This window comes from Aspergillus costaricaensis (genome assembly GCF_003184835.1).
Source record: "Aspergillus costaricaensis CBS 115574 unplaced genomic scaffold BO79scaffold_11, whole genome shotgun sequence".
Classification (NCBI taxonomy): Eukaryota; Fungi; Ascomycota; class Eurotiomycetes; order Eurotiales; family Aspergillaceae; genus Aspergillus; species Aspergillus costaricensis.
Genome location: NW_020291811.1, coordinates 582379 through 598561, shown reverse-complemented (window position 1 = coordinate 598561; position 16183 = coordinate 582379). Strand labels below are relative to the sequence as shown.

Genomic DNA, 16183 nt, shown 5'->3' with positions numbered 1-16183 from the left:
TGGCTGCAGGAGGTGGCTTGTAAATACCGGGACTCGAGGCATAAGATCAAAGTTACCACCTGATGTAGATACACAATGATATCTTCTTATGAGAATCCTCCAATCAGACATGAGGACTAATGTGTATAACATATTAAAGCCCTGGATTCTAGACCCCTCATTAACCGCAAGCACAGAGTGGCTGGGAGACGATAATGCCAATTTGACCGCTCCGCTGACCGCCAAGGCCGGCAGAACCTAGTCGACCTCGCAGGAAAAAGTACGGATATAAGCGGATATGAGCAGATATATTTTTGAACAGCTCCGGAAAAGGCGAGTTGCATTCTGTATAATTTGTGACCGCCCTGTTTGACCGCTCTAGGCCGCGGCAGAATATAATGCCATGTGCATGTGAGCCATTGCGGCCATAGGATCTTCACCATGGGGAAGATACCCGGGAATCAATCATAGTACTAAGAACGAGTGCAATGCTAGCTCTACACTAAACTACTTAGACCGTAGGTAGACAGACTACTACCACTACTAGTATGACGATCATATTTAATGCCTAAGGCATAAAGACGATTAGGGTCCGCGCGCCAATCATAGGGCGAGCCTAGAGGCGGGGCAGATGGTGTATGATTGGCCGGAAGTGGCGGGCAGGACGTCAAGGGCGTCACCGGACTGGCGGAGGATTGGCCAACCTGAGGCAGGCATGGGCGTGCGGATGGCCTCAACCGCGTCTGGCGCTTTGCTTGACCTCTCCCATCATGTGCTGATGTTTATCTTTGTCTCTCATCCATCCAGACCATAACCATAACTGCCATCCCACGTTTTATCCACGCCACACTGTCTCGACCATTCGATCCCTCTCCTTATCGTGAAGTCGACCACCTGAACTAACCGCCCCGGGAGAAATTCGTGAGAACCTCATCATGTTCCATGCGGTCTGATACGCACAACTGCCACCGTGACACGTGTAAAAAGTGGTCTCAGTTGCAAACATGACGTCGTCTAACACCCCTTCAACTCTATCCCATAGCCGGGCTATCCCATTCGCGAGTCGGCTCAGCGAACAACTGTCGCAGCGGACCGGGCAAACCAGTTCAGGCACCGATTCCGACCATGCCGGCGACAGAAACACACCTACACTTGGGCCTCCATTGCGTCCTTCACCGAATACTCGCTCGCTGAGCGATGCGGGAAAACCAGTTTCCGCCATGCCGATCAATCACGATGATTCCCGCCCGCCCAGCAAAGATGACTCCTCCCTCTCCTCCACCCCCGAAACGCCCCAGCGGCCGTCGATGCAGAGTCTCTCGTTGAACCTCTCTGCCAGATCCTCCGGACCTTTATCCTTATCCAATCGTGCCCCGCTTTCCCCGAAGCTCGATTCCTCGGCCATCTACGGCTCGCCGGGCTCCGTGCTGCCCCGTCGTTCCCGAGGCCTGGACTTTTCGCGAGCTTGCACCAATCTCCATCACTCGACCCTTGCAGAAGCGTCCCCGGACTCCTCCCCAACGGTTGGCGGGCGCGGTGTAAATATCCCGCAGCGGCGCGGCTCGCCAGCTTCAGTCTCTGGCCTCCAGTTCTCCACCTCGAACCCCGCCGACAAGGCCACAATTTCGAGCTCGGTATCCAGCGTCAACATGATGGAATCCGATACAAGCAGTAGTGAGGAGGATGACGAACCCATGATTGGCGACCGTGACGACATGATGATCACCAATACACCCCAGGCGAAGCGGTTGGGAGGTGGAATGAGTCCGTTTGCTGTAGGGAACGTGTCCAGCCCAGGAAATGAGTGGATGGGCGGCTATTCGCAAGCAGCCGCGAGCCTCATGAGCTTCCAGCGGGCCCGTTTCCGTAAGGGACGAAGCAGGCACAGCTCCAGCAGTGCTAGTGGCAGTTCCAAGCAAAGTCCGGGTCCTCTCTCACCACCGGTGATGAAGAGTATCGAAGGTCAGAATGGGGGTTACTTTGGCGCAGGTGCCCGACGGGCTAGTCTCAGCATGGGTACGCGGGATTTGCGACTTTCAGATGTCAGCGACGAGGGTGAGAACCGCGGTGCGCGTGGGCAGAGCCCAAGCACGTCGAACTCCGAGGGCGGGCCTTTGGGGGTAATTCGACGGGCCGTTACCCGTCGTGGGAGCTTACTCGTAAGTACTTTATACCGATCACATAGGATGCATCTGACTCTGTTAGCCAAAAACGAAAACCTTTGCGCGTATCCGGGCGGCATTGATGGAGGAGTCTGCTCCAATTGATAGCGAGGCCAAGCGAGAAGCGGAAGTTATTCGACAAGTGAAAGAGAACGAACCTGACGTTGAAGCAAAATCGCCGCTGGGTGATTTATCGGCTCTTGACACGTCCACTCCTGTTGCTCACGGGCAAACCCCAGAGGAAATCCCTCCAAAAGCCGGATTGACGACACCGGACGAACCAAAATTCATCGATCAGGCCAACCGAAATTCGGGAGGAGTCGAGTTCTGGAATTCGTTCGACGAGCGCTACCGCACGCCGCCCCCACCCCAACGCCGACATGGAGCTTCATCGGTCTCTGAAGATGACCTTGCTATGGACATCACACCATCTACCACTGTAGGATCGACTACAGAATTTGCTAAACCGAGCGAACGACCCGGCTCGCGCAGTGAAGCATCTCAAGGCGCCCCGGCTGGGTTTGTCGGCGAGTTCAGGAGGAAACGCCGTCGGGATGATGATTTCGATCCAAACCTCTTCAAGCGGCGAGCGGTATCGCCAAGCATGAGCGCACAGAGTAGCCCGGTCATGCCTAATTCACCGGTGGTCAAAGACACGAGTCCCAGCATCTGGGGCCCACCAAGATCGAACCTTGGCTCGCTGTTCCCCGACCGGCCTGTCACCGAAAATGGACCTCGCAATGGTAACAACCATACCGGAACCCTGAAACGAGTAGGACTGCATGGGATGAATGAAACCAGCGATGGCTTCATGAACATGAGCATTGAGTAGGCTGGCTGAGCCTGTCTACATCATTATAACTATTACAACATTCTTCGGTATCGACTAAGGATTCAATGCTGTTAGCGGGATCGGTTGAGTTTGGCGTTATCTTTGCATTTATTGGTGCTATACTTGGGACATAGCTTAACTGCATCATAAGTAATATTAATAAACATTATACTGCATACTGAAGTGAATGCATCAGAGTTGCTTGTCAGACATCAGTGATATAGTAAGTAGTGTTGTAGAAATGCTATACGGATAGCGGCAGGTCAGGGGCCACGTGCGGGCTCGGCGGGACTCGCGCTAACTCCGTGTTGACATCGGAGCTCCATCTGCTCACCCAGCATCCACTGCCCCTCTATCCTTCGTGCTTAATCCCTTACTAGCTTACCTTTACCCTTTGACATACTCAACTCTGGCAGCTGAGTACGTTTTATAATCATCCATGGCATCCACAACCGAACTCGCATCCTCCTTCATCGAGGGTGCCCCGCCCGGCGAGGTAGGCAGCTACCCCCTCATGCTCCTATACCTGCATGAACCCGAACATAGCTAACAGTATCTATTAGCTCGCGGACGTTGTCGCAGGTATGCAATGCAATCCAGACCATTCATTTCGATCGTTGCCACCCTCATCGTACCCTGCACCGAGACCATACTAAGCAGCTCTACAGACGTCAAGGCTCTCACCTCCGACGGTCCCGACATCATCCCCTCCCTCGCACCGGCCTTTGAGCGCTACAATGAGACACAACTGGCGACCGTGAAGCTTCCCGGTGCGAGCCAGGAGGTAGGCAGCTAGCTTCCTGATGGTGGAGTCGATCGACCGTTCTGACAACCTCTAGGTCCTGATCAGCGAATACAACAAGCTCGAGGGAAACCGGTACTTCGATGTGGAAAGTCAGACGTCGTTTGAGGTGGACCATGTCACGCAGGTGGGTGGACACAAGCCATTGGGAAGATAAGGAATTGACGGGGAATAGGAAGCATCGGCAGCACAGTCATACGTCCTGGAGTCTCAGAATGCGGATTTGATGTACGCACTTTCCCCTTGTATCTGACTCAGTCACGGGGTGTATTGCTAACAGGATTGCAGCAAATCTCTCCTCAAGTCCCTCTCCGCACACGCCACCGAACACTACCGCACCTGCAGCTACGGCGTGTACCCGATCGAGGACGACACCGCCGTGGCCATTGTTCTCGTTGCGAACCGCTACTCGCCTAATAACTTCTGGTACACCCCCATTTCAGGTTCTGGATGATGAAATACTAATTGGTGACAGGAACGGTCGCTTCCGCGCCATCTACACTCTCCCCGTGAACTCCTCTTCGACCACCATCTCCGGCCAGATCAAGGTCGATGTGCACTACTATGAAGACGGCAACGTGGCTCTCAACACCAACAAGCCGGTGAATCTGTCAGTGCAATCCGTGGATGCCAGTGCCATCATTTCGCGGATCGCAGCTGCGGAGCGGGATTACCAGGAGGAGTTGAACCGGGCGTTTGTTAGCACGGCCGAGGGAGTATTCAAGGGGCTGCGGAGACAGTTGCCGATCACACGGCAGAAGGTTGAGTGGGAGAAGGTCGGAGGATACCGGCTGGGACAGGATATTGCTGGAGGTCGGTGATTGCTGTAGATGTGTAGATTAGCGTTGAACAATTGTGTGTATTTGAAAGTGACATGTCACGTATATCATCCTCGTTGTGAACCTGATGGGGGTGAATATGATAGATAAGCGGATACCGAGCCGATATCGCGTACCCGCCATACCAGCCCCTTGGCAAATAGCCTAATTAATCTCTAGTACTTAAAGCGCGTCATTACCCACCGCCGCCAAATAACACATCTACAATAGACTGCATACCCCCGCACATATATACCCCCAGAGCAATAGAAAGAAAGCAGAATGTTAGACCACTTATACCGCTTTACACGCACGACGCCAGGCCTCGAAAAGACCCTTCGTCTGGTCCAATCCCTCTGCGTGCTCGCCCTGCAAATACCCACTCTGGAAAATGAGTCCATTTCGCGGTTCAACGTCGCCAAGACACAGTTTGCTTTGAGTTAGTTTTCTCCAATAATCCTACTAAATGTCCACATCCACCATGAGAATAAACCAGTATTGAAAATTAAACAGCACGACGCTTCCTCCGCTTCTTCAACTTTATCGACTGCTTCAACCGGGCGTTTGCCTTGCTGGGCAGCCCTTCTTCCGCTCATGGTAATGTCATCAAGACAGTCATTGAGATAAGTAAATGGTCCTGCTTTGGATGTTACTTTCTCCTGGAGGACTTAACCCTGGTATGTACTCCCTTCCCTTACTATCCAACCCATGATACAATACTAAAGTGACATGCAAGTTACACGCAACATCCATCTACCCAAACCCCTACAACAAAGCCATATTAATAGAAGCGAATAAATTCTGGTTCTATGCGCTGGGGTTTTCTATTTTGGGGGCTGCTTATGATATTACCTTCTCTTCGGCGTCGTCTGCATCTAAGACGAAGGATGAGAAGGAGAAGAAAGAAGCTCCTTCTATCAACCGCTTCTCGCTCCTGAAGAGGATGCTCTGTGTTGATGCTTGTGATCTGCTCATCCCTGGTACCTTTTTGGGGTGGATTGAAATGGGTCAGTTGGGGGTTGGCGTTGGGATGGTGGTTAGTACCCTTGTTTCGGGGTGGGATATGTGGAATGCTGTTTGAATCTCCCTCCGGGAGAAGACTATAGAGGGTATAGAGATCTTCATATCATGGTGGATATAGAGCGGAGGGAACAGGTGATATTCGTAGAGATTCAGATAATTTCTGTGTCGACCTACTCTTCATCTCTATACACCAACCCATTCTTCCCACCTCTCCTCCCCAACATCAGGAACCACCATGTCTCCAAATAAACTATTGAATAGCGCCACATCCACCGCATGTAAATCCCACTCCTCACCACCACACTCTCCCACCCCAATGCTATCCATGCCTTCAAACCTCTCAAACCCAATCGTCCCATAATACGGGATATATACATGTAAACTCCTCCCCCCATCTTCGACCCTCCCATCATACTCCCCTCCTCCCTTCCCATCCTCACCCATATTCTCCCTAGCCACATACCCAACGCCCCCAGCAGCACTCTCCTCCACCCCCAATAAATGCCTCATTATACCCGCCAATTTCCCCGCAATTTCATCCGTTCCAGAACCCGACGTTACCATATCTTCAATAATAGAAAGTGTCCGTTCCATAATCCCGCGATCACTTGGTCGACTATGTCCGAGGAAACTGACTATCGTTCCCTTCCCAGGCTGCATATTACTGAACGAGTCGATATGCGAAATACAAAGCACAGTCATCGCCACAAAGGCAATGAAATCCACACCACGACAGTAATAATGCGCTGGATTCGAGGCACGGAAAGCGATATACCGGGCCAGTATCTCCCGGCTTACGGTTATGATGGTGAGTTTGCTTCGGTCGTACACTGCAGTATCTTGGGATGAGCGGAGCATGTGGGGAAGGTGTAGACGGAGGAGGAGTTGGTAGTGCGTGAAATGGGCGTTCAGACGGAGGGTATTCTGGATGATGGTGGTTTTGGTTTGGTTGGGTGTTAGGTCTGGGGTGAGCCACCACTGAGGAGGCATCTGGGCGGCTGTGTTTTGGAGCGTTTGGTCGATGTCGTTCGTAAGGGAGATATTGTTGATATCTGCTTCAGTACGGTGGAGGATACGGCCTGCTATAATGCAGTGCATGCGGTGCATGCAGTCTTGGGGTGTGCATGTTTCTAAGGATTTTGGGGAGAGGCACCGTGCTTCGAGATTGGTAGGTGGTAGGCCGAGCATGAGGGAGAGGTAGTGGTCCATTTCGATGAGGCGGAAACACAGGTAATCTGGGTCTAGTTTGTCGCGTATAGCTGGATCGAGAGTCTTTAGGGATGATGTGGGAAGCCCTCGGTGGAGCGACAGCATTTGTGCGATGGCTGTGGCTCGGCGGGTGGCTAGCCATGCCTGATGGAGGTTTCCAGCGTAGTTTTGGTATTGGGCTTCCAGCATGATGCATTGCAGGCCTTCGATGGAGGGAGTGAGTTCGTCGTTTGTGGTTACTAGTCTGGTGGCGCGGGTGACGGCGCGGGTCATTATGTTGTGGTGGGAGATGGATAGGTCAGATGAGCTTTTGATGGACGGTGGAGAGATGCCTTGGAGGAAGATGGCGAGGGTAAGGAGTTTGCGTGCTATTAGGACGGGGTGGGAGTTTGGTGCTGGTAATTGAAGCATCTCTTGGGGAGTCGGTAGGCTGTCGTCTGTGGAGAGGGAATTAGGGACCCAGATTTCATAGTTCATATATACCGATATGCCAACAGGGAGATTGTAGATATGGTTGAGCTCCCTCTGGCTGGGCCAGGCCGCGAAAAGGTCGCGGTTTATGCTCTCATGCGGGCCCCCGGGGATATTGTTGGCTAGAGACGGCACCTGAGAGTATCAGCTCTGAGTATTTGGAACGAAGAGTAAGGCTGAACTCACTTGTTCTTCTTGGCTGCAGCTTATACTATAATTGTCCAGCAGTGTCCCAGAGGTCGGGGGAGTTTTGGGGGAGTCCCCAGAAGATACAGCTTCCGTGATGTTTGAGCCAACCAGCTGTTCCAGAATCCTCTCCACTCGGTCGAGTCGAGCATCGACCAAGTCTTTGCTTGTAGATATAGGGCTGCCTGGGAGCTCCTGACTGATGCATGTAGATCCCCGTCGCCTGCAGTTATTGCAGATGGTATTGGAGGAGGAGCTGAAGATACAGCGAACCTTGCGCCGCTTGCATTCCCAGCAGCTCCTTGTGCCCTTGCGGACTTTTCTCCGTTTCTCTTGGGAGTGTTTATCCATATTCGTTCCAGTCACTACCAGGCAGGCTTCAGTGTCTCTTGGTCGAAATGTGAGGGGGCAGAGAATAAATGAGATGCTCTGCGGAAGGATCTCGGGCTAAGGTGTTGGATTCGCCCGAGCTCGGCGGAATAACGCCATGCTCACATCAGCCCTAGTACAATACGCTATGGCTGGATAACGTCTCGAAAGACGTGTTATATTTACTAAGCTAGATAAAATCTTCTACCTGCTTATCCGTAACAACCTTCTCAACCGCATACTCAAGCCTTTCCTTTCCACGCCTCAGTCAAGAACTTCTCGACAGGGGTAAACTCGAAGTCAGGCAGCAGAGTATTCCATTCATCCGAAACGGCATAGGATCCAGCATTAACCGCCAAAAGAATCCGACTGCTCATATATTTCGAGGCCACTGCCGCCTGCTCGGGCGGAATAGAAGGATGATCCACTGTTGGTGTCCACGACGTCTCCCACTTCCCAGCTTCCAAATCTTCTGCCTTCACTCGCTCAATGGTAAATGGGAGCCCACCTGGAGATAATGAATCAGGAAATGATTGTATCTATGTGATGTTGTAGAGAACAAACTTACCGCGAGCTCTCTCCCCTAGAGCAATAAATTCACCGATGGAGATGTTGGAACCCTGGATACCCCCAACAACTGGCCACTCGCCTTCATAGTCAACGGCTCTGGCCACAACTCTAGCAATATCCTGAACTGCCGTCAAGGTGATGCGGGTTCCATCGTCCCCGTCCACCAAGATCATTCGGCGGTTGGCAAAGTCGAAGGGGGTCGCGATTGAGGGCAGGTGGCGGGCCGATTGATGTGGATGGGTAAGATAGTTGACGAACACGCCGGGTTGGAAGAGGGTATACTCGAGGACCTGATTGAGTTGTGTTAGATGTTCTGCCTGGTAGAACGTTGTATATTCGTACCTTCTTATCCTTGTTCAGCTCTTGGAGATACCGGCGCGTTTCGCCTTTGTAGGCATACCAGTCCAGGTAGTCCAAGCGGGAGCTATACTAGGTTAGTGTTGGGATGATAGTAGAAGTGGGATAAAATTCTCACGAAGTCCATTCACTTGGCGCAAAGCGCTTCACTCCGGCCTGAACAGCCGCATCGATGAGGTTCTTCTGAGCGGTGCTTCCGGGATCATCCTGCGTAGTGATAAAAGAGAGAACGGTGTGCACTTCTTGAAGAGCATTGGTTAGTTGAGTGGTGTCGTTGTAGTCGACTTTGACCCAAGTGATGCCTTGGGTAAGTTCTTGGGCTAGAGTATCCTGTATAGACTGGTTAATGTAAAAATTCTTCCATTGACTGCGGTCATCGGACATGACGAACCTTTCTGGTCAAAACAATGATTGTATGCTTCTTCGCAGCAATAAGGGCGTCGATAACCTCTCGGCCAACACCTGTTCGAGTGTCAGTGATATAACTGGTGAGACCAGGAACGATGGAAGAGTGTACCTCCAGAGCCTCCAGCAATTGCAACCTTGACCATTTTCGTAGTTGGGGTGAGGAAGAAACGCTAAAGTGTAAAAGTAAAATACTCTTATGGTTCGTGTGAACTGAAGTTGTAGTTCTGGAGTGAACACTGCCGAAGACAGCTGGTCTATATACTGGCTTGGACCGAGAGTTCGGCCGAAGTTATGGCACCATCAAAGAACGAGTCTCGAATCACTGCCATCCTTTGTATGACAAATTTACTTCATTTGATGATTAATAAAGCATCTACAAGGAAGATTCGGTCGAATATCGGAGATAAAAATTACTACATACTAGCAGTCTCTTGCTTAAAGGTCAACACTACTGGACATCCGACGGTGATTGGCGTATCGTAGACATCAACTTTCTCAACAATTCAAGCTAAATCACAATCGAAGATACCCTGTGCACTGCAGCAAGTTTAGTACCTCGGGCATCAACTAGAGATCAGCATTGTCTCTAATGTCAATGCAGAACAGCTCCGTCTCAGCATAGATAGTCTCAGGGTCTCCACAAGCACTAGCCCAAAGGCGGTAGTTGCAACTAGAAAAGATAATTAACACTATGTCTACTTCTAAGTATACCAGGCATAACATACTTAAGAGGGACATCCATCGGGCCGGGTGGAGGAATAGTAACCTCATCTCGGCCCATGACGGCGTAGCGCAGGACCACCTCGGTCACTGGAGGATAGTCAACGCGGTTGGTGAGGTAGATGCAAAAGGCCTTGTTCTCCTCTCCACTGTTTCCAGTAAGCAATTGGACATATAAAGAAATATAATGGCAAAAACTCACGAGACGTGGGACCATTTGACCGTCAATGGCTCCTTGAGGTCCCAGGTAATCTGGGCCGGTTCACCGCCACCTGGCTTTTCCCAAAGCATGTTGGAAGATTGATAATGATAAACTAAATTTTTGAAAGATAAAATATGTTGAATCCGAACACCGATCAGAACGATGGCATGATATTGAGAGCAGAAATGAGCGAGAGGAACTGCTCAATTATATACCCGCGGGTGTGCACAATGCCTTCGACAGAGGCAGGGATCCAGAAGTGCTTTGACCAAAGATGACGACGATATATGACTACAATTGCAGTCAGTATAGTTACTCAAATGTTACTCTATTGAACAGTGTGGTAAATAATGATGTAGATGTCCATCAGAGGCTGCCTAGGCGAGCGGAGATGCGCAAAAAGGTGTAGATGCTGCCTGAAAGATGCAGATACGAGCATTTCACAGCATCCTATGGTTGCAGCTTGCGTTACAGAGGCCCAAGCATTGCCCATGGCGCTCTCCTTCCAGTACATGAAAAGATGAGATGTCGAACCAGGACGTACGTTCTATGGGAGGGCGTCTGCAAGATGCATATTAGGTCCATCCAGAAGCTCATCGCCGCTTACACAATTGGCTGGAGGATAAAGCGTTCGGCTATCTAAGCTTCAGATATAAAATCTTTTGCTTCCCAGAGCTCGTTCCAGAAAGTATCTATAAGCTTACTATGGATCTGATTACCCCACTGTGTAACAATGGATGCAAAGGGTCCCTTGTCAATCTGATGAGCTCTCCTCCAGTTTCGGAATGTGTGAACGCAACCCATGAGTAATTTCTGTGTCACAGTACATCGGCGAATAACCTTCACATTTCTCAGTATGCCCGAGACTTCCACACTCGCCACTATAACATCATAGTACGTAAAGATCTGAGTCCTCGCGGCTCGTAGTTCGAGAAATCCGGTTATTTTGCAGCCGGTCGCTACCAAATTTTCGAGAACTCCGACCAGAGATAGAATCTCAGACATGTTAACAGCTCCGATGGTTTGGGGGTGAGAGAAAATCCATTAAAGGTGAGATACCTCGAGGCTACACAAGGGCTTTAATTCACTTCGCGACATCTTCCATACCATACACTTTCCTACACGTTATAAAATTCCTCTTCTAGGTCTTCCACCATCTTTCATGTTTTCCTTCTACGCTATTCCTATAAAGCCTCCAGTGTCAATCAATGGCCTGTATTTGAATTGCTAACATGCCGAAGACTTCAAGTTACTTTCTGCACACCATAGCAGTTAGCACCATGCTAACTTTGAAGTCGTCATTGATGACCACCAGTGTGGTCTTCCCATGCGGTTAAAAGCCCTCAGTTGCCTTTCTGACCTGGCATCTTCTAGCAAGAATATGGCCGATTCCAATTGCTTTCATATCTACTAACAGTCACCGAGAGACCTGGTTGAAAGTGCGGTCTTCTGAGCTGCTATCGTGACTTAAAAGATGCCAGAAGCCTTTCGCAACATCAGCACAGAGATGAAAAATTAATTCTGGTCCTGATGAAATATGCTAACGTCAACAACCGATAACATGAGGGTGCCTGTGCCGTTCTGCGCCTGACAAAACTTTTCCATGGGATTTTACTTGCACGTGGTCAGTAAATAGCGGATATTACCTCCACATATCCTGTCAGGGCAGGACATGCATCCGTAGCCAGTGGGATAGTTGCAAATGACCCCCGGAGAGGAATCCGCAGTGGATCTCCATGATCGGCTGCCTCGCATTCGCCTTGTGAATATTCTTTCCTCTATGCTTCTTGTCATCTCGGAAACTTCTCCTTTATTGCATCATCTGTCCCCATCTTGATACTCCATATTCATCTCACAGTTCCAGAACTAGTCGGTATTGATTGCTCGGAAAAGTTGTTTTGTAGCTCAAGTATGCAATCGTGCAAACCCTACCCGGAAAACTAATTGAATTCACTCGAGTTGTGACCATAGTTCTGGAAGTCGAGACCAACAATATGACCTTTTATCACACTCTATTTACCCATTTTATCACAATAAGTAAAATTCAAATCTCTATATACTACGGCGTTCGATGAGTGAGTGCACTGTCTCCGGTGATGTTCGTGCGGAGGCAGTGGTCGGATAAATATCCGTTCAGCACTAGCATTTCCGAGCCCTCCATCACGGCATCGGACATCGTCTTCATTGAACAATAGAGTATCTGGGACTTATTTAAATACTGACATTTCTTCAATGATCGATCCAAGTTACTCAAGGTTGATACTGCTTACTAAATATCTTGTCTATGTAACAACAACGACCCAAAACTTAAGATGCTCTCTACAATCGCACCACAACCACCCACACTACAGGAGCCTCGGTCTAAAGGCGATGTCACATTGCCTTTGGAATCCCAGGAGCCTTCGACAATTGACGAACTTGTTCGCCAACGTGCATCACTTGGAGCCGCACAGCCCATCATCTCCTATCCGAGCACCGGCATCGAATATGTGGACTATCCACTGCAGCAACTGGATGTCTTCGCATTCCGCGTCTCCAAGGTGCTATCAGATCGCATTCCGCCTCGGAAGTCGTCAACTGAAACCCCCAAAGTCATCGCTTTATTGGGACCATCTGACCTCAACTACCTGGTGATGCTGCTTTCCCTGGCTAAGCTGAGTCACAGTGGACTGCTCCTATCAACCAGAATATCCGTGGATGCATACGTCTCGCTACTGGAAAAGACCGGGTCGAGACATATTTTCATTCACAGCTCATTCCGAGACACCGCTGAAGATATCAAGAAGCGGATACCTGAGCTTGTCATTGATGAGATTCCGACTGAGGAAAACTATCATTATCCCATTACAGAGGATGTTGACACGAACCTGGTCCCACACCTTGACCCGAAAATCGAGTCCAAGCATATCGCATGGATTATTCATTCCAGTGGCTCGACTGGACTTCCGAAGCCTATTTTCCACACCCAATCTGCTGCACTGAAGAATTACTCGGGACATATGAACATGTCCGGGTTCGTTACTTTGCCGCTGTACCACAATCATGGAATTAGCTGTCTCTTCCGGACAATTCACGCTAAGAAACAGCTGCATCTCTACAATGCCAATCTTCCATTGACCAGGCAGTATCTGCTCGAGATTATGGGATCGAATGAATTTGAAATATTCTACGGTGTCCCTTATGCGCTGAAGTTATTGGCTGAGACACAGGAGGGAATATCCGCTTTGGCTAAGCTTAAGGCCGTCATGTTCGGAGGGTCAGCATGCCCGGACTCTCTAGGAAACTTGCTAGTCGAGAATGGTGTTCATCTCATCAGTCACTACGGATCGTGAGTGCTTCTCAACCGCATTAGAATATTCTACTAACACACATGCAGAACTGAAACCGGTCAGCTCATGATGTCCACCAGGCCTCGCGAAGACAAAGGATGGGACTGGCTCCGCCCCTCTGATTATGTCAAGAAATTCTTGAGATTTGAAGAGCGCTTTCCGGGAGTATTCGAGCTAGTGTGTCTAGATGGCTGGCCCTCTAAGGTCATGACCAACCGACCCGATGGCTCGTACGCTACCAAGGACCTGTTTGTCAAGCATCCCACCATGGAGGCATACAAGTACTATGCTCGTCTGGACGATACAATCATCCTATATAATGGAGAAAAGGTCAACCCACTTGACCTGGAAGGACGAGTCCGGCAGCGCAGCACTGTTGCCGAAGCCATTGCGTTCGGAGCAGGCAAAGCTCAGATCGGACTGGCTGTCGTTCGTGCACCTGGCACCGAGTCACTCTCCGATGAGGAGGTCATTGGCAGCATTTGGCCAGCTGTTGAGAAGGCTCACGAGGCGCTACCTGCGTTTGGACAACTCTCGAAGAATATGGTCCGAGTGTTGCCTGCAGACACTCCCTACCCTCGGACTGATAAGGGCACCATCATCCGTCAAGCCTTCTACAAGAACTTCCAACCTCTGATTGAAGAGGTTTATGCCGCTGTGGACGCCATGACTGGCACGCTAATTCTGTCTGAGCCTGAACTGAGGGACTTCCTTAAGAAGCAAATTTTGCAAATTCTGCCCCTCAAGGACACCAGCCTGTTGACAGATGACGCCGATTTCTTCTCACTGGGCATGGACTCCCTACAAGCCAGCCAACTACGCACTGTGCTCGTCCAGAACTTGGACACAAAGGGCCAACAACTTGGGCTCAACATTGCCTTCGAGCAGCCCACTATTGCCGTGCTCGCCCGTTTTCTAGCCGCTGTACAGTCCGGAGAAGCCCTTCCAGATTCTCAGCCGATCCCTGAACAGATGCGTGCACTCATCTCACAATTCAGCCACTTTGAACCACATGTTCCACGTCCCAATGACCTTCCCGGTCGTTACGTCGTAAGTCACCTTTACCATCTTTTCAAGTACACCCTCCTAACAATCACAGGTTCTCACCGGCGCCACCGGCTCCCTCGGCAGCCACGTTGCACATCAACTCGCGCAGAACCCCTCCGTGAACAAAGTCTACTGCCTCATCCGCGCCTCCTCTCCCATCGAAGCCTACAAGCGCCTCCACGACGCCCTCCACGCCCGCCATCTTTATACACCTCTCTCATCCTCCTCCAAAGCCAAATTGATCGCCCTCCCCGCCCCAGCCCTATCCCACCCAACTCTGTCCCTCCCGGAAGAAACCTACAACACCCTTCTCACCGAAACCACAGACATCATCCACTGCGCCTGGCCCGTCAACTTCAACCTCCAACTCAGCAGTCTCGCACACGACACTCTCCCCACCCTACACAACCTCCTCACTCTAGCCCTAAAAGCCCAGCGCCCCGAACCCGCCACCTTCAACTTCTGCTCCTCCGTCAGCAGCGTCGTCAACAGCACCGTCTCCCCCATCCCGGAATCCCTCCCGGACTCCCTCACCGCCGCGCAATCCATGGGCTATGCGCAGTCCAAGCTCATCGCAGAACACATCTGCGCCAACGCCACGCCCTACCTGGATGCCCGTGTCCTCCGTATCGGACAAATCATCGGCGACACCAAGCACGGGGTATGGAATGCCACGGAGGCAATTCCGCTGATGCTTAGGGCTGCGGTTACGGTGGGGGCGTTGCCGAGGCTAGATGAGAGGATGCGGTGGGTGCCGGTTGATGTTGTTGCTGGGGCGGTGGTGGATGTTACGCTTCACCAGGAGGAAAGAGAGGGGAGGAAGAAGGGGGTGGATGATGTGGAGGTGTATAATATTTTGAACCCGTACAGCTTCCATTGGACACAGGATCTACTTCCTGCTCTGAGGGCTGCCGGGTTGGAGTTTGAGGATGTGGAGTTCGGGGAGTGGATTCGGCGGGTCAGGGATGTGGCGGATCCGGAGAGGAATCCGCCGGTCAAGTTGGTCGGGTTCTGGGAGGGAAAGTATGGGAGTCAGAAGCCGTTTAGGGGATTGGAGTTTGTGACGGACAAGGCGAGGGAGAGGGCGGAGGGGTTGAGGGGGTTGAGTGTGGATGGGTTGGAGGAGGGGTTGGTGGGCAGGATGGTGGAGTGGTTTAGGGAGGTTGCGTGGGTTTGAGGTAGTATTATATATGGTATCAGTCAGTGGTAAATGTGCTTTTCAGTTGAATTCGCTGGAATTGGCTGTTTTGAGGTGATTATGTTATGGATATGTGACTCAAGTGCGAAGTAGATGCAAGACCTAGACTATTTACTTGGTAGTAGGATCGGACATCAGTGAATACACAGTATATCAGCTAGGGTTGAATTTTATTTGCACAGTCCCTTCGGTTTATAGTATGCTTTCATTGCTACAGTTCCTTGCTGCTCAGATACTGCGTGGAGTAGACTATGCCAATTATATTAGTCAAAATATTATCACGGTACTAGTTTAGTAATCCCACGATCCGCCACAAGCTGGTGCTGGCGTAGATATATATAAAGACTAGGGGTGGACCTAGTAGGTTATATAGTAAGTATACTAGCCGACTAGTCTTTGAACTCAAGGTTGCGATTACTATATATACGTCCAGTACAAGATGTTCCCACAATATTCCAATTTGATAGACACTGAATGATCTCATCTTATTTCGAGAAGAGA

The 16183-nt window shown here is 50.5% G+C and overlaps 6 protein-coding genes across 6 annotated transcripts; 3 read left to right on the top strand and 3 right to left on the bottom strand.

Moving 5' to 3' along the window:
• Nucleotides 1-799: 799 nt before the first annotated feature.
• On the top strand, nucleotides 800-3143 carry BO79DRAFT_244612 (uncharacterized protein). The gene is made up of 2 exons (XM_025685395.1): nucleotides 800-2138; nucleotides 2185-3143. Exons 1-2 carry the CDS (start codon nucleotides 984-986, stop codon nucleotides 2971-2973), a joined length of 1944 nt encoding a protein of 647 aa, XP_025541099.1. The 5' UTR covers nucleotides 800-983; the 3' UTR covers nucleotides 2974-3143.
• Nucleotides 3144-3318: 175 nt separating this feature from the next.
• BO79DRAFT_236896 (subunits of heterodimeric actin filament capping protein Capz) lies at nucleotides 3319-5674 on the top strand (the record flags this gene model as incomplete). Its single annotated transcript, XM_025684633.1, has 11 exons — nucleotides 3319-3469; nucleotides 3537-3555; nucleotides 3642-3757; nucleotides 3813-3902; nucleotides 3951-4003; nucleotides 4064-4201; nucleotides 4251-4588; nucleotides 4825-4953; nucleotides 4990-5021; nucleotides 5107-5190; nucleotides 5330-5674. Exons 1-11 carry the CDS (start codon nucleotides 3413-3415, stop codon nucleotides 5672-5674), a joined length of 1401 nt encoding a protein of 466 aa, XP_025541098.1. The 5' UTR covers nucleotides 3319-3412.
• A 125-nt stretch (nucleotides 5675-5799) lies between these two features.
• On the bottom strand, nucleotides 5800-7833 carry BO79DRAFT_192689 (uncharacterized protein; the record flags this gene model as incomplete). Its single annotated transcript, XM_025680914.1, has 2 exons — nucleotides 5800-7431; nucleotides 7618-7833. 2 exons carry the CDS (start codon nucleotides 7831-7833, stop codon nucleotides 5800-5802), a joined length of 1848 nt encoding a protein of 615 aa, XP_025541097.1.
• Nucleotides 7834-8093: 260 nt separating this feature from the next.
• BO79DRAFT_227186 (NmrA-like family protein) lies at nucleotides 8094-9329 on the bottom strand (the record flags this gene model as incomplete). The annotated part of the gene is made up of 6 exons (XM_025683863.1): nucleotides 8094-8359; nucleotides 8420-8711; nucleotides 8764-8845; nucleotides 8897-9117; nucleotides 9170-9240; nucleotides 9296-9329. The coding sequence occupies 6 exons, from the start codon at nucleotides 9327-9329 to the stop codon at nucleotides 8094-8096; spliced, it is 966 nt and encodes a 321-aa protein (XP_025541096.1).
• A 424-nt stretch (nucleotides 9330-9753) lies between these two features.
• On the bottom strand, nucleotides 9754-10197 carry BO79DRAFT_253678 (uncharacterized protein; the record flags this gene model as incomplete). The annotated part of the gene is made up of 3 exons (XM_025686010.1): nucleotides 9754-9856; nucleotides 9912-10055; nucleotides 10109-10197. The coding sequence occupies 3 exons, from the start codon at nucleotides 10195-10197 to the stop codon at nucleotides 9754-9756; spliced, it is 336 nt and encodes a 111-aa protein (XP_025541095.1).
• Nucleotides 10198-12420: 2223 nt separating this feature from the next.
• Nucleotides 12421-15661, top strand: BO79DRAFT_262939 (putative NRPS-like enzyme; the record flags this gene model as incomplete). The annotated part of the gene is made up of 3 exons (XM_025686620.1): nucleotides 12421-13436; nucleotides 13485-14487; nucleotides 14537-15661. 3 exons carry the CDS (start codon nucleotides 12421-12423, stop codon nucleotides 15659-15661), a joined length of 3144 nt encoding a protein of 1047 aa, XP_025541094.1.
• Nucleotides 15662-16183: the final 522 nt, after the last annotated feature.